A 23,128-nucleotide genomic window follows, 5' to 3' on the forward strand; every position below is an offset into this window, starting at 1 on the left:
CCTCACAGCTCTCCCCGTGGTCATTACCCGCAGAGCTCCCCCCACCCCATAGTCATTTTCCCCATGGTAATTTTCCTCCGAGATCTCCTTCATGGCCATTTCCTTTAGAGCTCTCCTCCATGGCTAGTTCCCTTAGAGCTCTCCCGATGACCCTTTTCCTCAGAGCTGTCCCCCATGGCCATTTCCCTCACAGCTCTCCCTGTGGTCATTCCCGTCACAATTCTTTCCCATGGCTATTTCTCTCAGAGCTCTCCCCCCGTGGCTATTACCCCCAGAGACCATTCTCCCACCATACCCCCAATAGTAATTTCCCTCAGAGATCTCACCCACGGTCATTTTTCGTAGAGCTCTCCTTCATGGCCATTTCCTTTAGAGCTCTCCTCCATGGCTAGTTCCCTTAGAGCTCTCCCGATGACCCTTTTCCTCAGAGCTGTCCCCCATGGCCATTTCCCTCACAGCTCTCCCTGTGGTCATTCCCGTCACAATTCTTTCCCATGGCTATTTCTCTCAGAGCTCTCCCCCCGTGGCTATTACCCCCAGAGACCATTCTCCCACCATTATCAATTCACTCAGAAATATCCCCCAAAGTAATTTTCCTAATTGCTCTCCTTTATGGCAATTTCCCTCATAGATGTCTCCTATGGCCAATTACCTCAGAGCTTTGCCGCATGACAATTTCCCTCACAGCTCTCTCTATGGCCATTTCTCTCAGAGGTCTCCCCATGACTAAACCACACAACTGTCCCCATAGCCATTTCCCACAGCCATCTCCCTCAGAGCTATCCCTCATGACCATTTACCTCACAGCTCTCTCTATGGCCATTGCCCTCAGTGCTCCCTACCATGGCAATTTCCCTCAGTGGTCTCCCCCATGGCCATTTCTCTCACAGAGCATTCCCCCCATGGCACCCAGGTGGCACTCTCTCACACATTGTCTCCACCCCTCTCTCCCTGTGCCCATGTGCAGCCGGCTCTGACGGCCGTAGCCAATCGGCTGAGTGCAGCCTGTACTCCGGCGCAGCTCGTGTGGCGCACGCGGCTCATCCCCTCCCGGCCGCCGGGGAGCACGTCTGTGAAGCCCGAGCACAGGAGCCATAGCAGGGAGGGCCGAGCAGCATGTCGGGACCGCAAGGGGAGAAGCGGAGCGGCGGCGAGTCCGGGCTGCTGCTGGAACTGTTGGGGGACAAGCTGGTGACGGCTGAACGGGAGGAGGTGGACGTGCAGTCTCTTGGCTCCCGGGTCACTCTCATAGGGCTGCTATTCGGCTGTGGGATGAGCGCTCCGTGCCAGCAGCTGCTGCCTGGCCTCACTGACTTCTACTGCAAGACGCGAGAGCGCCTGGAGATCGTCTTCATCTCCTCGGACCCTGACCAGAAGAAATGGCAGCTCTTCCTCAAGGACATGCCCTGGCTGGCACTGCCTTACCAGGAGAAACACAAGAAGGTGAGGGGCTCAGCCCTGCATGGGGGAGGAGGAGGACGGCGGGGATGCCTGCCATGGGTCATTGTTGTTGTCCAGCCTGGCTGGCCTGTGTACAATTGTAGCCATAACAAGCGTCATTCCTTGTGTGAGTGGGAAATGTGGCCAGGCTGTGCACAGCCACCTCTGTACGATGAGGAGCCACGGGCTCTGGCTGGACACAGGCATCCCAGGTAGGGTCTGCTCGCTGCCCCTTTACCAGACTGGCACAGGTGTTGTCACTGTTCCCTCTGCAGAGCAGGAGATGTCAAGTACAGGGTGTAGGGGCATGATATTCAATATATGACAGAATACTGTCAGAGATTTTACACATACTAGAGGAGATGACCAGATACTGCAGACGTTCACAGTCTTCAGACATACTGAAGGAGGCAATCAGTGACTGCAAACATATATTGTAAGAGATGTTTAGAGACTGCAAACATACTAGAAGAGATGATGGGGGCTTCAGACACACTAGAGGAGACCACCAGAGACTGCAGGCATACTAGAGGGGACGGCCAGAGACTTCAGGCATACTAGAAAAGACGTTCAGAGACTTCAGGCATACTAGAGGAGGCGCTCAGAGACTTCAGGCATACTAGAGGAGGCGTTCAGAGACTTCAGGCACACTAGAGGAGATGTTCAGAGACTTCAGGCACACTAGAGGAGACCACCAGAGACTTCAGGCACACTAGAGGAGACCACCAGAGACTTCAGGCACACTAGAGGAGACCACCAGAGACTTCAGGCACACTAGAGGAGACTTCAGAGACTTCAGGCATACTAGTGGAGACGTTCAGAGACTTCATGCATACTAGTGGAGACGTTCAGAGACTTCAGGCATACTAGAGGAGACGTTCAGAGACTTCCGGCATACTAGAGGAGACGTTCAGAGACTTCCGGCATACTAGAGGAGACGTTCAGAGACTTCCGGCATACTAGAGGAGACGTTCAGAGACTTCCGGCATACTAGAGGAGACGTTCAGAGACTTCCGGCATACTAGAGGAGACGTTCAGAGACTTCCGGCATACTAGAGGAGACGTTCAGAGACTTCCGGCATACTAGAGGAGACGTTCAGAGACTTCCGGCATACTAGAGGAGACGTTCAGAGACTTCCGGCATACTAGAGGAGACGTTCAGAGACTTCCGGCATACTAGAGGAGACGTTCAGAGACTTCCGGCATACTAGAGGAGACGTTCAGAGACTTCCGGCATACTAGAGGAGACGTTCAGAGACTTCCGGCATACTAGAGGAGACGTTCAGAGACTTCCGGCATACTAGAGGAGACGTTCAGAGACTTCCGGCATACTAGAGGAGACGTTCAGAGACTTCCGGCATACTAGAGGAGACGTTCAGAGACTTCCGGCATACTAGAGGAGACGTTCAGAGACTTCCGGCATACTAGAGGAGACGTTCAGAGACTTCCGGCATACTAGAGGAGACGTTCAGAGACTTCCGGCATACTAGAGGAGACGTTCAGAGACTTCCGGCATACTAGAGGAGACGTTCAGAGACTTCCGGCATACTAGAGGAGACGTTCAGAGACTTCCGGCATACTAGAGGAGACGTTCAGAGACTTCCGGCATACTAGAGGAGACGTTCAGAGACTTCCGGCATACTAGAGGAGACGTTCAGAGACTTCCGGCATACTAGAGGAGACGTTCAGAGACTTCCGGCATACTAGAGGAGACGTTCAGAGACTTCCGGCATACTAGAGGAGACGTTCAGAGACTTCCGGCATACTAGAGGAGACGTTCAGAGACTTCCGGCATACTAGAGGAGACGTTCAGAGACTTCCGGCATACTAGAGGAGACGTTCAGAGACTTCCGGCATACTAGAGGAGACGTTCAGAGACTTCCGGCATACTAGAGGAGACGTTCAGAGACTTCCGGCATACTAGAGGAGACGTTCAGAGACTTCCGGCATACTAGAGGAGACGTTCAGAGACTTCCGGCATACTAGAGGAGACGTTCAGAGACTTCCGGCATACTAGAGGAGACGTTCAGAGACTTCCGGCATACTAGAGGAGACGTTCAGAGACTTTAGACATACTAGAGGAGACGTTCAGAGACTTCGGGCATACTAGAGGAGACGTTCAGAGACTTCGGGCATACTAGAGGAGACGTTCAGAGACTTCGGGCATACTAGTGGAGACGTTCAGAGACTTCAGGTATACTACAGGTGACGTTCAGAGACTTCAGGCATACTAGAGGTGACGTTCAGAGACTTCAGGCATTCTAGAGGAGACGTTCAGAGACTTCAGGCATACTAGAGGAGACGTTCAGAGACTTCAGGCATACTAGAGGAGACGTTCAGAGACTTCAGGCATAATAGAGGAGACTTCAGACATGCAACATGGGTGGTTAGAGACTGATGACTCAATACAGGAGATGGAGACTAAGGAGATGCTACATGAGACTGCTAGATCAATGTCATTAGAGCCTCTTTACAGGTAAATACTGCTACTGCTGACTGCCTGGGTCTGCAATGGGCCTCACAGCAAGAACCAAAGGCTGCATTTGGGCCGCAGGGTGGGCACCAGGGCTGTAGAGTATTGTTTTTTTTTCCAGCTACAAGTGACAGTGTGCTGCCCCACTCAGAATCTTATACAAAACTGATTGTATGCCACAAGATTATCTGATGCTTATCTTCAGGCAGCTGTCTGTGAAAGCAGTTATTTCTGTTTTGTTGATGACAAATTCTGTAGCTAACAAATGTCTTGTAAGGCCTCATTCACAAAGTCTATGTGCAGTAAAAACCAGCTCTTTGTACCTGTGTGCTACAGGTGTGTACAAGTTGATGACAGGCTCTGGCTGTGTGCTGGTAAATGCTGCTCCAAGTGTATACTTGCGTACAGGTCCAGATGTATGTCCCTGGACACTGAGAACTTGATCTTTGGCTTTTGTCATAGTGTTTTTAGGTTTACTGAGGATAATAAAGTATTCATTTATTTGTAGGTTTGTCATATACTGTGACCAGTGCTGAATGTAGTCAGCAAAAGACCCCTGTGTGATGATTCATTTCTAGCCTTCCCGTTTTAATGTCCATACTCATGTAAAAACCCTTATTTACTGTGTATAGATAGATAGACAGATGTTGCCTTTGGGATGCTCTCTGAACTCTCTCGCAGCCCATAATATTTAACTGTGGTTATGCAGAGCACACCCCTTTTACTTTCTGCCTAAAAGGCATAACAAAAAACATTGGAAGTGAATTCTACATATCTCGGCACCAATCTGGCAGCAAGCATGAGAGCTTTCCTCTGTCCAATGTTGCATTTGTAGACCAGACCAAACAGCCTGGCTTCTTGATGAACTGGCTGAAATTTGCACAGTGGGTGCCCCTGTTGGCACCCTATCATCTGACACCCTTCCACCCAGCATTCTGCAATCAAAAAATCGGAATCCGATGGAAAATCTTTGGGTGAACAGAAACGACAGCCAGTTAGGTGCCATGACTATCTGGCAGCGGCACACCCACCACTGTCAGTATACAAAGGACACAGCAGGAGATTTGTTAATCCATGCAGTTTTGTGTCATGAAGACTGCTTCCTGCTTCTTAACTAACCTAGATGTAAGCATAGCCCAAGCTCTATGTGACAGCAGGAGGGATGTCACTTGCCCATTTGTATTTGGTGTAAATGAACCCCTGAAACCAGAGGGCCCTCAAGCAGCTGCACAGCCTCTGAATGTAGCCTATGTATACATGGCTATAAAGTTATATAACCTTGATGGGTAAGGTCATTTATTTTTTATTTGCTTCATTTAATTTGTAATGCCTAAGATATGGAGGCTTTTAGTGCAAGAACAATAATCTTATTCCACATGCAGTCATCATAGTGATCTAATCAGAATTCAGCTAGTGGTCATTTGACTTGAGTATACATAAATCTGATTTTTTTTTTGTTTTGTTGCAACTGTCATTGCAAATGCTGAATAAGCCTAAGGATGTGTGAACCTGTCATCACCTTGGACAATTCCGGGTGAGCACAAAATGAATAAGCACAGTTTGATTTTTTTTTTTTTGTGTATTTCAATTCAATTGGTAGCTATAGTTTTACCTAAAGCTTGGCTTTCCCTCTGAAGATTGACCGTAGCCTTCCCATTTCTCCCTTTTGGTTAGTGAGGCTACCTACCATACTAAAGGAGAAGTAAGTAGGGAGGCTGGGATGGGGTGGAGGCAAGCTGAGGCTCCTTTTTTAGGAGACGTTGTGATTTCCATGTGCTTATAACATGGTATGTGCTCATCATTTTAACAGGTAACCTCTGCTTATACATTTTTTCATCATTAGCTCAGCTTCTGTTGCCTGTAACTCCTGTTTGAGTTTGCTATATCAACCAAATTCTTCTGTCAAATCTAGGGTAGACAGTGTATGATTGAATCTGGGTGGTTACTGTGGAAATGCAGACAACAGACCATTTATACAAGAGATACTTTTGTTTGTACTCGAGATAACTAATTCTTTACTGAGTACTAGATTCTAATACAGTTATAGATGGCTTATTTGTACACTATGCAGAGATAATATGTACTTAATCTTTTAATGACAATTTCATTTTTGACTATTTATAAATGTTGGACAGCATGGCAAAGATTTAGTTCTCTAGTTTGTGTAGCGCAGACATACTATGCAGTGTTTTACAGATTTCATATAACTATTTAGAAAATCTATAGAAAACAGAGTACAATGATAATAGGCATAGCATAGGTAATATACAGGTTTGAGATGAGTGATCATTGAAAGGTGAGTTCTTATTGCTTGCAGTGGGTGACTGAACTCTGCCTGGTTTTCTGTCATTTTCATGTTCTACCATTCGGATTGTGTTGTGGAGATGTTAAACTTGGGTCACGATGTGCCAGAAAATTTAAATTGCGGTAATGCTAACTGGGTGTTCGTGTATGCAATTAGGTTTGAAAGCTTGTCCGTGAAGCTTTGATTTACATTGCCTTCTAAACAAGAAACATCTACTAACATCCAATTTTCTGGTTTAGTTTTGTTTCTGGAGGTCACAGTTGTACAAATTATTGGATTTGTGGAGTAACGTTGAGGGGATGTTTAAAAAAAAAGAAAACACTCTGGCCTTTGTCTAAACCAGCCAATCATTCATATTCTGCCATTTTTCTAAGAGCTGAAAAATCCTTGTGTAGCCAAGGATACCATATGTGTAAAGAGATCATTACAAATTATGGATGATTGCAGAGCAGTGTGTAAGTTTGGTTTGAGTGGCAAACATCTTGGCCTCTCATTAGTTGACCATTTCTACGGTTGCTCAGTCTTTTTATGTATGAAATTGAAGAGCATCTTCTGCCCCTTGCTTTCAGCAGTGATTTACTAACTGAAAGGCCGTTTGAATGCTAGTTCAGAGACCCCCTAATGTGGATGTTCATAGAAATGTGTGTATCGTGTTATAGATTCTGCCAGCATGGCAATTCTTGAAAAAATTAATATCTGGCCACAAACCAGAATGCATCACATATTATAGGCTGCACAAAACACGATGTCCCAAAAAGTATATGTATACTGAAAAATAAATATGGTACAGCAAAATCTAAGCAGTCTACAGAGGGCTAGAGTCGTATAAAGAAAAAAATTAACAAATCGTTCTTATTCACAAATGTTCCAATTGACATATTTTCAGCCAACGCGTTTCAGGGTTTTGGTATATGCCCTCAGTTAGTGCTGTATTATGATTAGGTCAATCAGCGGTGTAAAATGGAAGATGCCATCAGATGCATTGAAATGTTTAGACTGGAGGATTGTGTCCATCTCAGACCTTTACACAAACAATGTGACAACCATCAGCATGCATCTATGGCCCCTCGCACTTTATGGCAGTAAAGTGTTTTTAATAAGAACCATTCCTCCATTGTTTTTCTTATATGGTTTTGTTCCTCTGGATTGGATTAGGCAGCCCATCTTTTGCTGTACCATAAGCATAGGAACTCTCACCCTCTTATGGTCAGGTCATGCAAAAAAAATATATGTGCTGTCAGCTTTGTCTTATATACGTTTGTATCTAATGCCTTGTTTTAAATGTTGCTCAACAGTATCAACAAATGTCACAAGTATATTGGGAATACCTGCAAACCTTTTTATATCAGACTGTTATCTTTAAATTCCTTAAAACGACTTTGTCATACCCCTTGAAGATATGTGGCTTCCCTTTTTATGTGATGTTTGATTTAAAGGGGACAGCGCTGGTGCTTAACCATTGGCCGCTTAGACACCCATTCTCATTACACGAAGGAAGGAAGTGAGGGATGTATTAATGCGAACCTGTGTGGGCAAAGCAATTATATTCTCACTTAAAGAAAAACTCCAGGTTTTAGGAAAATTAACCCTTGCTAAGAGGATAGACCCTGCAAGGGTTCTTTTTTTTAAAAAAAACTGCTTGTTTTTCTCTAGTGGCTCAAAGAAAGAAGAAATACTCACCTGATCCTCAGTCCTGTAGCAGTGACTGTTAAACTCTCTCCCCCCTCCGCTCCTCATGTCTGGTGCAGGTGAATGGACTGTATAAGACATGATGTCAATGGACCTTAGACCACTGGAGCCCTGAGGGAGAAGAGGCTGCAGGGACGGGTTCAGCACCCAGGAAGGAGAAAGTAAGTATTCTTTATTTGAGCACCTAAATTAGCATGTAGCCCCACTGCAAGGGTTAATTTTTCTAAAACCTGGAGGTCTTCTGCATTATGGATTGGCCATTGGATGGATTAGGGTGGTGGATATTCACATACTATATATGAACTCCATACTGTTAAAGGAAAGGTTTCATTTGCTGTTCTTCTGCAGCTGGATTTTGATACAAGATTGTCACACAGCGTACGTACGGCTCTGCAGAGTTTTGGGATTCTTCAACTTGGAAAATGTTACAAACACTTTGTATCAGGATTATGTTACTTTGCTGGATTCTATAAAGCAGACATATGAATCTCGGATAAAACAGAGAGCCGAACAGAAAGAACTAGACCTTCATGGGTCCACATTATGTGTACTGAGGACTGCACTTCATTCTAGAGAAAGGTGATGGCACTTTGAAATATTTAATCCCAGAGAAAGGGGCCAGAAAACATTTCCTGAAGTATTTGGCTGCACAATAATGCAATGAAGTGTATCATATCGAATGGAGAACAACAGGGGGCACATTCATTTGTTTTTATCCTTAAACCACTAAGGGCCACAGAGAAAGACTAAGAGGGCTGCATGTAGCCCATAAAACACCCGTTTGACATGTCTGCTATAAAACATATCTACCAAGATAAGTAGTAATCTGTTACGTGGATTTACAAGTAGGCACATGATTTATATAAACGGAGACGTTTCTAAAACCTTGTGGTGGTGGATTAGGAAGCCGGTAATTTACACGAGTCTGTGTCATGAGACCCCATGCAATTCAATACATGTTGATATTTTTCTTCTAAGGAGCTTTTAGATGACACTAATAAAATAAGAGCTTTCATGTGACGCAAAGCTCCGGTGGTTCTGTGGTGCTATTTTTGGACACTGTTATACATGTTGACCCTGCTCAGCAATGTTTACACATCTTTTGGTGGTGGGTTTGATGTAACTATGTTTGTTCTTGTGTAACTTAAGTGTCTGGTTTGTTTATAAAGAAATAAATAGGCATTTATATTCTTGTAGGTGTTTGAATGTTTGCCTGAAAAAACATTTCTGCAGTTCTTGCTGCCTGATTTTCGCTACTGCTGACCTATATTCTGGCAGTAGGTCTGCTTTAATAATCATTCTTCTTAAAAAGTGTGTGTTATCTCTTTGGGAATCTGTAAAATTGTAGCATTGGAAGAGTGTCCATATGGCACACTTGTGCTTTGAAAAAAAGTTTGCTTCATGTGGTGTAGTGGCCAGCATATTTTGACATCAGCAGGTGTCTGCTGGAATGCCACTGCTCAGTAAATATCAGTTGGTATTGTCAAGTGTTCAGCAATTAATCAGCGACAGTGACAAAACAGAGTTTATGCCTCAGGTGTTTGTTTAAAGCTGAACTCCGGGGAGAAGGCAAATGCATCCTTGCAGTGGGGTTCCCTTCGCACTGTAAGGGTTAAATGCTCCAAAAAGGACTTTTGCCTACCTAATCTCTCACTCCCACAGACTCCCTCAGTGCTATATGACCATCCCAGAAGCCTGTTCTTTAAATCTCTCTGTTGGTTACAGACAATTTTGAGGTCCTCTAGTACAGCCTTTCTCAACCAGTTTGATTTGAAGAGCACTCTGATGAAGGAGCGCACCCAGAAGTGATTTTCATTGGTCAGGTGATAACATTGACCAATGAGCGCTCGCCATTTGCAAGCAAAATCCAGAGCACAGGGCTGTGCTAGATGGCAATACAGGGTACAAATAGTAGTTCGCTGAAAGTTAAGTATAGCGGGAAGGGAAAGGGGGGCCAGAATGGAGGGGGTAAATTCTTTTTCCCAAATTTACCTGGGAAAGGGGAATTGCCCTTTGTAGAGTGCTATGGATGTAAAGCAGTGTATGAATATTTTTCTGAATAATAACAGAATTGCATCATGGATATGAATAATTAGACTGTAGATAACAAATAAGAATCCCCAATCTGCAGAATCACTGGCTGGATATCTGGCCAAATGTGCCCATAATCCTCATGTGTATGCTGTGCAGATCTGTTTCCTGATACAGTGATCATATGGCGGCTTTGCTTGGTCAGTTGAGATCAGAAAGTATGGCTCAGGATTACTATATTAACAAGCTGACGTATTTAAGGAAAAATAAAATACCCAACATTTCCATTTCTAGGGGACAGCAAAAAGTAATTTCTGAAGTAATTTGGGTTTATTTAGAACAAAACAAATGTAATAAACAAATGCAAAAAGTAATTTTGCACAATCCACAATTCTTTGTGGATTGCGAATGAATACACAATCTTTGGAACAAGCTTTTACATGCTAATTTTAACATATACATTTTTAGAAATTGACAGTTTTTTTTTTTTAAAGTTGGAATCGTGTAATATAAATTAAATATACCCATTGCTTTGCAGATAGAATCAGAGACTAAATTTTAGCACAATAAGAATTGATTTGTTTGGAAAATGTTTTTCTGGTGAAGTGGATAACAATAGAGTGTAGTCCTGGGATATGGGGCTGCAAAGTGTCCTTTACAATGGCTACTGTATGTTGCCATTGTTTACTTTGGGGAGGCCAGCCATACATGGAAGAAATTCCAAATATGTGACAGAAGATCTGAACACAGATTTTTAGAGCAGAAACGTTAATACAGAAGTTAATCCTAGTGCATGGTTTATTTTTGTAAAGTGGTAAGACATTTAGAGATCTTCTCTTAACACAGAACCAGGTGCAGATAAAACAACTAGGCCACCCATCCTGCAGTTTCCTTAACCGCTTTAATAGATCCATGGATAGAAACAGATTTTCCTCAAAGAATGTGGAGCTGTAACCCATAGAGACCAGATTCAAGCTGTGTGTTACAGGTAGAAAAGGAAAGGAAGAACGTGGTTGTCACACATACAATAAACACTTTAAACATTTAAAGGAGAACTATGGGGTTAAGGCTTTTCCCCATAGTTCTCCTTAGGGTAACGGGAGGACACAAACTAGCGTCCTCCCGTCACCCTAAGCTCAGGTATACTGAGACGCCACAGCTGAAGCTGATCCCGACAATTATGCCGGGATCTGCCCGGCTGCATGAGTGACAGCTGGCTCTGCCTATCTAGAGGCAGAGCCAGCTGTACCCGCCCCCGTCCGATCCGCCAGTCAGAGCTGGCAGTTCGGAGCGGGGAGGAGGGAATCCAGCCCCTCCCCTGTCACGGCAGAGAGCTGTGACAGGATCGAGAGGTGAGCGAATGGCGGTATGTGTTCGCTCACCTTCCGATCTACTGAGCCGACCTGTGACAGTCTCATTGTCACAGGTCGGCTAGAACTATGAGGTGAGTGAAAAGCACTCACCTCATAGTTCTCCTTTTTAAAGTAGTATTAAACTCTCAATCTTTTTATTTTTTTTCTATTCAATAATGAATCCAGTTCAAACAAATTTACATTGCCCAGCTTACAGTTATCGTATTTCTGAACAGCTTCATCTCTCTCAGCTCGGCTACCCTGAACTTCCGGTCCAGTACAAGATCACAAAGGACAGATCGGTCTCCAGCAACTGTTCATCTACTAGCATGGAGAGGAAGAAGGAAGGACGGAGGAAAGAGTAGGGAGCAGCGGGGTGAGGGGGAGTGTCTTGTCTTGTTGTGTCTGTGTGTTTGTGGAGGCACTCACAGCTTACTGGCACACACAAGGTTGGCGCCATAGGATCCTGATAGGGAAAGGAGAAACCCTAAAACAGAGTATCAAGGTCAGTGCTCAGGGGACCAACTGATTCTGCAGAAAACTACAACTTTTAAACCTCAAGAAACAACATCCATGGTGAGACATTTAAGCAGCATTTGAAATAGCTTGAAAACATTTTGACTTTAATATCGCTTTAAGGGATATCTATATATATTGATAAAGGAAATAAAAAAAAGAAAATTAGAACCAATCCCGCTGCTCCCGCCATCTGCATGCAAATATCTATTGTTTTTTCTTGATTGTTACACTTATTTCAGGATAAATGTCACTCGAAATTATCTTTTTTTTCCCAGTTGGGCAGATGGTAGCCCTTCTGAAGTCCAGACAGCATGTTACACGAGTAAGATCTGAGAATCTTGGCAAAAATAAAAGGTAGGAGATTACACTGCAGCCAGGTACACATGAGACATCCCCCGAAAATAAGACCTAGTGTCTTTTTTCGTGGAAAAAAAAATATAAGACTGTCTTATTTTCGGGGAAACACGGTAGCCAGCAAACAGAATCCTTCAAATAGGTGCAGTAAACAGAGCAGCATTAGGCTCCATTAAGACATGAGCGGTTTTTACACTCAAACGTGCTAACCATGAAAAGCAATGCATTCCAATGTGCATTGTTCACACTAGGGCGGCATCCGCCTAGTACAAAAACGGGCGTCCTGCAAAAAAGTCCTGGTGCGATTTTTCTGGGCGGATTACGTGCATTTGCAGCTATTGCTATAGTTACAAATGCACGGAATCCACTTGTATGTTACAGTTTGCGCGTTTCCTGCTGCACGGTTTTCCAATGAGAAACGAGGTTCAGTAATGTTTTAAATCTCCCGTTATTATAGATCACCTAAAGTCAATTCTCTGCAATTACCATCAAGTCATATTTATTGTATTGAAGGTAAGTAATGATACATTTATAAAACCAGAAGCTAAAACAGCAGACTTGTAGGCTAAAATGTCCACTCTTTCCTCACTTCAGGGTTCTGGAATTTCACACTTAACTTTTTGATGACATGGCCCAGTGCTGACCGCCTCAAGTTTACTCTATCTTGTTTTGTCCTGTGTAACAAAGAAATTGCTTTGTTCCTAGTGTTTTAGCTTCTGATGTCTTTGTCACGTTGTAAATGGATTTTATGGTTGCTTCTGCCATCAGTTATGTTAGGATGAGGTTTGGTCTTTTCAACTTAACCAAGGCACAATTAAACTAGGTTCAAGTCTGTTGAAAAAAAGCTCTTTGGTTTGTGGCAGCAATACATTTTATAGTTGTAAACATATAAATCTCATATATCACTATCATCTACATTAATGCAAAGTATAAAATAAATGTGGGAAAGAAAAATGCAGCCAAATACACTATATTGCCAATAGTATTGGGACGCCCGCCTTAACGTGCACATGAACTTTAATGGCATCCCAGTTTTAGTCCTTAGGGTTCAATATTGAGTTGGCCCGCCCTTTGCAGCTATAACAGCATCAACTCTTCTGGGAAGGCATCCACAAGGTTTAGGAGTGTGTCTATGGGAATGTTTGACCATTCTTCCAAAAGCGCATTTGTAAAGGTCAGGTACTGATGGCCGAGAAGGCCTGCCTCGCAGTCTCCGCTCTAATTAATCCCAAAGGTGTTCTATCGGGATGAGGTCAGGACCAGTCAAGTTTATCCACCCCAAACTCGCTCCTCCATGTCTTTATGGACCTTGCTTTGTGCATTGGTGCAGAGTCATGTTGGAACAGGAAGGGGCCATCCCCAAACTGTTCCCACAAAGTTGGGAGCATGTCCAAAATGTCTTGGTATGCTGATGCCTTAAGAGATCCCTTCACTGGAACTAAGGGGTCAAGCCCAACCCCTGAAAAACAACCCCACACCATAATCCCCCTCCACCACACTTTACACTTGGCACAATGCAGTCAGGCAAGTATCGTTCCAAACCCAGACACGTCAATGGGATTGCCAGAGGAGCATGATTCGTCACTCCAGAGAACACGTCTCCACTTCTCCAGAGTCCAGTGGCGGCGTGCTTTACACCACTACGTCCGACGCTTTGCATTGCACTTGGTGATGTAAGGCTTGGATGCAGCTACTCGGCCATGGAAACCCATTCCATTAAACTTTCTACGCACTGTTGTTGTGCCAATCTGAAGGTCACACTAAGTTTGGAGGTCTGTAGCTATTGACTCTGCAGACCGTTGGCGACTTCTGTGCACTGTGCGCTTCAGCATGCGCTGACCCCGCTCTGTCATTTTTCTTGGCTGAGTTGGTGTTGTTCCCAGTTGCTTCCACTTTGTTTTAATACCAATATATATATTTAGTAGCAAGGACATTTCACGGATGGACTAATTGCACTGGTGGCAACCTATCACGGTACCACGCTTGAATTCACTGAGCTCCTGAGAGCGACCCATTCTTTCACAAATGATTGTAGAAGCAGTCTGCACGGCTAGGTGCTTGATTTTATACACCTGTGGCCATCAAGGTGATTGGGACACCTTAATCCAATGATTTGGAGGGGTGTCCCAATACTTTTGGCAATATAGTGTGTGTATGTGTGTTTGTATTTGGTTTTATATTTAAATGAGCTGAGCAGTAGAATAAACCTAAAAAAAGAAGCTTTGAGGATATTCTCTTTCTTTGTGTTTTCATACTGCCCCATTCAAGAAATCAGCAGTGGAAAGCAGTGGTTTTGGGTTTGTTTCTGTGACTGTTATGCAATGTGTCCTTATAATTTTTGTTTTTAAGTGAAAATGGATATAGAGAAATAGGACAGCATGTTGTTTTCATATTCTCTCTTCCCAACGGACGCTGGCGAAATAAACACCCAAAAAGAGAAATGCAAAAAGTGTTGCACATTTTCTTGATGCTGACTTGTCTCGGGCTCAGCAAGGATTGTTCTCTAACCGGTCCTAGTCTTTCCTGTTATTGCTTTTCTTGGGTTTTTTTCCCCTCCTTTATTTTATAAAATGCACACACAGATAAGATGGGGCTGTGAACAGTCGATGAAGCCTAAAGCCAGGTGTACGTGCTTCAAATTGCTGTGTGGGTGCCGCTGTCAGCACCCTTCTGCCCGACATCCCTCGATCAGCTGATCGAAGGAGCAGGTCAGAAGATTCTCGGCCAAACGGAGCTAGCGGTCAATTAGCTGCTGACTCTGTTCGGGTTTTCAGAATACAAAGGAAACAGCAGGGGATTTGTCCATCGACGCTCGTAAGTGTTGATGGAGGAATCTTTTCTATTTTTTATTCAGCCAGCAGGTTGAATGAAACAAAATAGAAGTGTGTTTGGCCAGCTTAAGGTGTCTTCTGGCTCTGTAATAGAAGCTGCATGGTGTGCGATCCGTCCATGCTCTGTGTCTGAACGGTAAAAAATAGCAACATTCACACAGAATTTACCATAACACTTTTGAATATGCCTGAAAATTGGCAGTGGGTTGTTTATTTTACCCAGTTAGCAACTTCGGCATGACCGAGTGAACTTTTGGAGCTCTCTGATGTTTTAAAATACTCCTAAATGTAAACAAAAACAGTCCTTCGTAGAACCTTTTGTTTTTGGGAGTGGGGGCAGTTAATTTGTTAAAGCAAGTGCTTGGCTTGGAGTAGTTGTCCCACACTAATATGAACAGCATTTCTGGCATTCAACGAACGATAAAACAGCAATTTAAGCTTCATTTCTGAATATCAAAATGTGTCTTTCACTTTACTTCCTCTATTTAAAAGACACATTTTGCTACTTTAAATAATGACATGTTATGTTACACCACAAGTGGTTTGTATGTTCTTTCTCATGTAAGATGAAAAATAAATGATTGCAATTTGTACTTGTGGTTGAAAATTGCACATAAATGTATTTTCATTGCAGATTCTTGGGAATCCAAGATATAGCCCACGTCTTGTTTCATTTCATGTAGGATAACCCCTTGATTTCTGGCACAGATGACTGTGCAGCATTGAACAGAACAGTGTTGGCAACACAAGGAAGCCCCAGAAAATAACAAAAGTACTTTCCTGGGGGTGGTGGGGAGAGTTATCAAAACTTGAGCAGTTGCCCATAGCAACCAATCAGCTTCTATCTTTTTCAAAGCTTTTCTGAACAAAGTAAACCCCCTCCCCCTTTGTGTTTTGAGAGATTTACAAATGAGTGCTACAACAAAGTATTGTTAAAAACTCAGGACTTAAAACTTAAAAATGCATTTAAGTATGTTAACTATTAACAAAAATGTATCTTATTTGTCACTCAGCTGTATATCCTCAAATCATCTCTGAATTCATGCTAAAACTGTCCTTTTGGAGGGTGGTTACTTTTGTTCCCCATGTTCCCTGTGTGTGTTGTAGAGTAGTCACCACTCCATTAATCTTACTAATTTGTATTACGTTTGTAGTTCATCACGGGGGTGAGCTTGGAGTGGAGGGGTACACCATGGGGAACGAAAGAAGCCAACCTACAGAAGGAAGGACAATGTGGGCATGAAGTCAGTGGTGAAGTGTTTAGCGCTTCTGCCTTGTAGTACTAGGGGTACCCGGTTCAAATCACGGCCTGGTCACTATCTACAAGGAGTTTGCATGATCTCAAATTTAATATAGTTAAAAGAAATCTGTTTTGAATGTTTTTTTGACACACAACTAGTTTAATGTATAGCAACTTCATTGTTTCCTCGTTGGTATCATTTGTGACCTCTCCTTAAAAAAAACAAAAAAACTTTACATACATAGATTTCCCTTGTGCCATATGTAGCTACCGTATATACTCGAGTATAAGCCGTCCCGAATATAAGCCGAGGTACCTAATTTTAGCCAAAAAAACTGGGAAAAAGTATTGACCCGAATATAAGCCGAGGGTGGGAAATGAGGCAGCTACTGGTAGATAGATACCATTAAAATACATTAATATTTATTTAAAAGAAAAATAACCTAGCTCTGTAAGTGGAAAAGGGGGTACAGGGCTACATATCATGTACTACGGATCATTTAACCCATTCATATTAGCAGAGGATAATTGTAAATCTATTGTTCAGTGCACTCTATATGTAGTATATAGTACATGTACATATAGAGTGCCTGCAACAATACATTTACAATGATCCTCTGCTAACATGAATGGGTTAAATGATCCATAGTACAGGGCTACATACAGATCATTTAATACATTCATGTTAGTATAATTGTAAATGTATTGTCTGCACTGTATTAGCAGTATATACTCTATATAGAGTATATACTGCTAATACAGTGCAGACAATACATTTACAATTATACTAACATGAATGTATTAAATGATCTGTATGTAGCCCTGTACTATGGATCATTTAACCCATTCATGTTAGCAGAGGATCATTGTAAATGTATTGTTGCAGGCACTCTATATGTACATGTACTATATACTACATATAGAGTGCACTGAACAATAGATTTACAATTATCCTCTGCTAATATGAATGGGTTAAATGATCCGTAGTACATGATATGTAGCCCTGTACCCCCTTTTCCACTTACAGAGCTAGGTTATTTTTCTTTTAAATAAATATTAATGTATTTTAATGGTATCTATCTACCAGTAGCTGCCTCATTTCCCACCCTCGGCTTATATTCGGGTCAATACTTTTTCCCAGTTTTTTTGGCTAAAATTAGGTACCTCGGCTTATATTCGGGACGGCTTATACTCGAGTATATACGGTAGATCTTTTTCAAAATTGGTGTTTTGTGCATATGACCAATACATTGAACTATGGATAGAGAGCCTGCCGACATACTTTCTGCAATATTTCTGTAATGCCTCATGCAAACTAAGTGGCTTCAGAGAGATAATTCCTTGTTATTAAAGCCCAACTGAATGTTTCAAGTGCAGCAAAAGGATTGTAAAATATAACCGTTTGTAGTTCTTTAGAAAGCAGCCACACCCTGAGTAGAAAAGCCTGTCCGGTGTCAACATACTGCAGAGAAGGACATTCACTCTCTGTGTGGAAGCAGTTTCTCTCTGCAGAGGTCTGGCACACCTTCCTGTTGAGTCAGACCTATAGCTTTGCAATGCTCACTGCTAATTGGAGAGCTGTGATGGAGCAGGTGTAATGTTGGACGTCTGCTGAAAGAACACTGCTGAGACCACCGCTGACCACTGTAGCAAGGGTTCCATAGAGCCGCATGCTGGCATGGGACAGGCTTTTATACTGATTGTGGCTACTTTCTAAAGGAAACAAAGAAGGATTTTGCATACGTTTTGTTTGGATGCACCTGGAATATATTTAGATGATTTACACTAAAAGTGCAGTTGGCTCCATGCTGGAGAAAATAATTATCTAACATATATAATTGCTACAAAAGTGGTTTTGTAATCTGTTATAAATAATCACCTTTCCATTTCAGTCTGCAGACAGATACAATCTTGTAAACCTGAAAAGAAAAAGGAACTATCACGTGCTTGTAACTGACAAATTTGGAACTTTTCTGTATACTGCTTAAAGTGGAAGTAAAGTCATCATTACAAGCTGTCTTATTTTAAAAGCATTATATAGATTCTGCTTGTAGTTGTCATTCCCATCCTCTATAGTCTTTTGTTCCCGAGTTATTCTTTTTTTTTTTTGGTCCCCTGTGACATCAATGGCACCTGCGGAGATCATCGCATATTCTCGACATCCTGGTGTGCCAAGTAATAAACAGCAGCTATGCCGTGATGATGTCTGCATAAAATTCTGGCATAGGTGTTCTCTCAAGAGTCAAGGTTTACGTGCTAAACTGCATTGGATCCTTTTCTACTGAGCATGCGTGGGATTTTGTTGCTAACGTCTGTGGAGGGTGGAAAACACGATAGAGAAACAAGTAGAGGTGCACCGAAATTAAAATTTCAAAACCGAAATTTAAAAAAATGTCGGGACGAAACCAAAAATGTTTATTTTTCAAATTTGTCAAAATATTTTATTTTGTATAAATTTTTTAATTGTTTTATATTAAATATTTAAATTTTTTGTTTACTTTTAGAGGCTTCGGGGAAATATTATGGGTCTAAACAGACCCCTGACATTTCCTTTTTTAAAATAGAAAAAGAGATTGAGGACACAGAGCCCTCAATCTCTTTTTCTGCAGCCCCAGTTTTAAATGAACAGGAATCCTCTATACTGAGTGTTACTGTTCATTCATAACATGAGAACAGAGTATGTTTACTATAAACACAATCGTGAATGAACAGGAGGTGATGTAGATCACTTCCCATTCATTCATAATTGAGGATATAGTAACCATACCATGTCCTCAATTATGTACAAACATTCAGCGATCACTGACTGCTTGTACCTCACTCTCCTTCCTGACAGCTGTCACAGGAGGCTGAGCGAGCGGAGCTGAGCCTTCTGTGACAGCGCTGGCTGTCTCTGCCCACACTGCTCTCCTCTGATCTGTGACAGGAGGCTGAGCGGCCGTGGGAGGAGAGACGCCGGTCACTCACTGCGCTCTCCTCCCACAGCGCTTGGCCGCCTGTGACAGTTTCTCTCCTCCCTGATAGGACACAGAGCAGCGCCCAGCCGGGAGGAGAGAAAGAATGGATGCACCGCTGTACCAGCCAGAACATGGCACTTTCGACATTATGCTAGAAGTGCCATTTTCAGCCGATATGTTTTGGCGGCCGATATATCAGTGCATCCCTAGAAACAAGCACAGGGCCAAATACTAGATGGTGCTGTCTTCAACAACAAGGCGAGTAGAGCAGATTATACCAACTAACAAAGTAAGCGCATATGCAGGTCTTTGGAGCATTTTGCAAGCATTGGCTTTCGTAAGTAAATGTGATTTTTAGTTTTGTTTTTTTTTTTTGCAGAGTTCTGGCTTACTTTACTTCCACTTTTACTACAGGCATCTCCTTTAAATCCTAGCTCTAGACAATATTGTTTAGTTTTGGATAGAGCTGAGAAAAGTTAACATTTTAGTCAGATTCCTGATTGTGATGCCAGATGGGGAGATTTTCCCTCACTTTCTGTCCCTCTGACGCCTGTACAAGAAATGAGTGTGTGGGTGTTACTGGGATAGGAAGGCACTGATGTCAATAAAACATTGATAAAAACATTATCATCTGTGTTCCTATAGGAGAGACTTTCCATTGTTTCATGTTCTTATATATAAATATTTGATCACCTAGCATAGGTTGTACATATCTTCCTACTAAATGTGTACATATAATGGCAATTATCTTTGTAAAAATATTTAAAATAGTAATAAAAATGTGTAATATTTTTATGTACATATTAATATGTAAATATTTTCATATGCATTTGTGTATAGTAATAATCATGCGCCTATTTAAGGGTTTTTGTGCTTCACCTTTCTAGTCTTCTATATACAGTAAACTCCTAGTTATCCGGCACACACGGGGATAGGTAGGTGCCTGAAAACCTGTAGTTTCAGGTTGCTTGAGAGTTAATAGTAACTCTCGAGCAACCGTCTCTGCGGCGCCATGCTTCCCCCTGCAGCCCCATTCACCTGCCAGGTAGCTTCCACAGCTGACATGCGAATGGAAGCAGCCGGGAGCAATAGCCAGCCTGCTGTTGGCTATTTCGAATTGCAATAGCCATTAGCAGGCCGGTTATTGAATCCCTGCCCATTGAGCAGAGGAACGGCCCTGAGAGAAAGTACTCTCTCCAGTCGGATCCTCTTCTTGGTGGGCAGAGTTTCAATAGCCAGCCTGCTATTGCAAATTGCAATAGCAGGCTGGCTATTGAAAGAACCCCACCTACTGAGCAGGGGAGCGGACCTGAGAGAGAAAGTTTTTTCTCTCTCAGGTCCTCTCCTCTGCTCAGTGTGCTGGCACAATGCCCAAGCTGCTATTGCAATTCGAAATAGCCAATAGCAGGCTGGCTATTTCTCCCTATTGTTTATATTCTGCTGCCAACCGAGGAATCTAGGCACCTGTCGGCAGCAAAATGTAAACAAAGAATTTTTAGTGTGCACCAAGCAACCAACAGCTTTTTAATTCACATCAAGCCACCTGCAAAAAAGCAAAACGTTGCTTCAGAGTGCCGGTTGCTTGAATGCCGGATAATGGGAATGCTATTGTACTTTTAGTAGGTAGTTGCTATGTGGTTTTAACAATATTTTCATAATTGCATCTTATACTATTTGTCATATTGTTAGAAGCCTGACTTTTTGAATATAGTCATGCAGATTGCAGAAGGTATTATAATGTCTTTCATTATATGTGCTGTCAGTGGTGGAGAAGCATGTTGTATTTGCTATTTCTTTCATGCACATGCTGCCAGTCTATACTATTCATTCATATTTAATGAGCAGGAAAGGATTTTATTTATTACTACGTGTTGGGACAAAGCTTGTAAAGCATTCTTGCATCACGTTGACTTGGTGTGACTGGAGTTAATATGTTGACTTGAAGCTGACCTGTTCTGTTAGATTCATTCTGTGTCTGTCTAGAGGCTGCTGTCTGGCTTGTGTCTGTTGGCCCAGCTATTTGACTTTTTTCTATTGACAAAGAGAGCAGCAGATGGCTTGGTTGCAATTACATAGCACTGGCACAAAAAGAAAGTTCTGGTGACCCCAAAAGTAGATATTTTTATACTTTGAAAAATGTGGAGTACTAAATGATATCTGAAAATGGAACTGGACCAAGTTCACATAGTGATAATGATCTGCTTGTGGATTTGTGCTCCATTCATTTTTATGTTGCATAAATTATGGACTTTTTAGTGGTTTGTTTCTCTCTTTCATAAAGACAGCAAGCCGATGCTATCTTTAAAATCTCTGCTGAACTGACTTGTAGTACTGTGAAAACAGCTTGGAGTCCATTCAAAGTAAATTGAAACTGCAGTTGAGCTTTTAAAAGGGAAAGATAGTATTTTTAGATAGTCTTGTTAGAGATATACCTAAGGGTAGTCTGTGGGCCTCGTTATTCATGTGAAGGTGGACAGGCATATTGCAATATAATTGTACAATCTCCTTTTTGTATTTTGCAATGTTCAGTCCTTCTTAAACAATCCATCCAATTGATATCCAGTAAGGTAGGCACTCACACTACATCAATCTAAAGCTGGTCATACACTATACGATTTTAGGCTCTGTTTGGGTATTCTGACAGCAGCAGGATACAATGAGGACAGTGAGAGATTCCTCAATCAACCCTCATAAGCGGTGATGGAGGAATCTGTTCTATTTTCTTTGCTCAACCTGCAGGTTGAACAAAGAAAATATAACAGTGTATCGGCAGCTTTAGTATCACTAAAGTACAATAAGTTTATAATGTGTGTGGCCAGTTATGTGACACTTTAAATGGCAGGAATCCCCAGGTGCCTGCATACTGACCCCTGCCACCTGTGCATCCTTTCACAATGGATACTATGCATCTCTTGCACTTTATTGAAGTTTAATGGGGCCACCCATCACACTAATGGGCCAATAGTAAAATGCAAATGGAGATGCGGTGGGCCAGAAGCCGTGAAAATAAATGCTATTTCTATAACGGTGACCCAGGTATCTGGGGTCCCAAACTATGTGCAGGAGATTTAAACTAATATGCAGGCATCTAGAGGTTCCTCCTATTTGAAGGTTCACATTTTTTGGGGGGTGCTCAGGTCAGATTTAATGTAAATAATCTAGAGCTGCAGCTAACGATTATTTTCAAAATCGATTAGTTAGCCGATTATTAGGTTCGATTAATCGGATAAACAATAAAATAAAGTTTAAAAAAAGGCTCCAGTGATGGGACTACTAGTTTGTATTGAGGTTGTAGTCCATCACAGGAGCAAGCTTGGAGCGGTGGAAGTAAAAAAGAAAGATAGTGTGGTGTGCAAAATAGTGAAATGAAAAGTGTAAAATTATACAGCAATGAATGCAGAATACCACCAGCTATAGAGGAATACAACAAATCCCAGCAATAGTACATAATAGCTGGAGGCATTCTGCATTGCGCTGTATAATGTACTATTGCTGGTGGTATTCAGCATTGCACCACTGTATAATGTATTATTGCTGGGATTTGTAGTCCTCTATACAGCGCAATGCAGAATATCACCAGCTATAGAGGAGTACAACAAATCCCAGCAATAGTACATTATACCGTGCAATGCAGAATATCACCAGCTATAGAAGAGTACAACAAATCCCAGCAATACATTATACATACAGTGTATAATGTATTGCTGGGATTTGTATTCCTCTGTATAATATACAGCACAATGTACCATCAGCTATAGAGGAATACAAATCCCAGCAATACATTATAGAGCACCATGTGTGGGAAAGTGCAGGCTTACCTGAGCAGTCTTCCAGCAACTTGCTTCTGAGATCGGGCCTGTCTATCGGCGGCTGTCATCCCCCCACACCTGCTCCTCCTTACTACATCTCCCCGCGTCCCTGTGCCGATCGTGGATGT

The 23,128-nt window shown here is 42.5% G+C and overlaps 1 protein-coding gene across 1 annotated transcript; it reads left to right on the forward strand.

Moving 5' to 3' along the window:
* The first annotated feature begins 951 nt into the window (after nt 1-951).
* LOC108793170 (nucleoredoxin-like) lies at nt 952-21,379 on the forward strand. The gene is made up of 3 exons (XM_018564111.1): nt 952-1,445; nt 7,850-7,856; nt 21,362-21,379. Exons 1-3 carry the CDS (start codon nt 1,117-1,119, stop codon nt 21,377-21,379), a joined length of 354 nt encoding a protein of 117 aa, XP_018419613.1. The 5' UTR covers nt 952-1,116.
* Nucleotides 21,380-23,128: the final 1,749 nt, after the last annotated feature.

Source organism: Nanorana parkeri, unplaced genomic scaffold, assembly GCF_000935625.1.
Source record: "Nanorana parkeri isolate BGI_ZX_2015 unplaced genomic scaffold, ASM93562v1 scaffold726, whole genome shotgun sequence".
NCBI classification, from domain to species: Eukaryota; Metazoa; Chordata; class Amphibia; order Anura; family Dicroglossidae; genus Nanorana; species Nanorana parkeri.

Excerpts from the sequence above, each read along its gene's own strand:
- LOC108793170 (XM_018564111.1), top strand. The coding sequence starts at position 1,117 with ATGTCGGGACCGCAAGGGGAGAAGCGGAGCGGCGGCGAGTCCGGGCTG.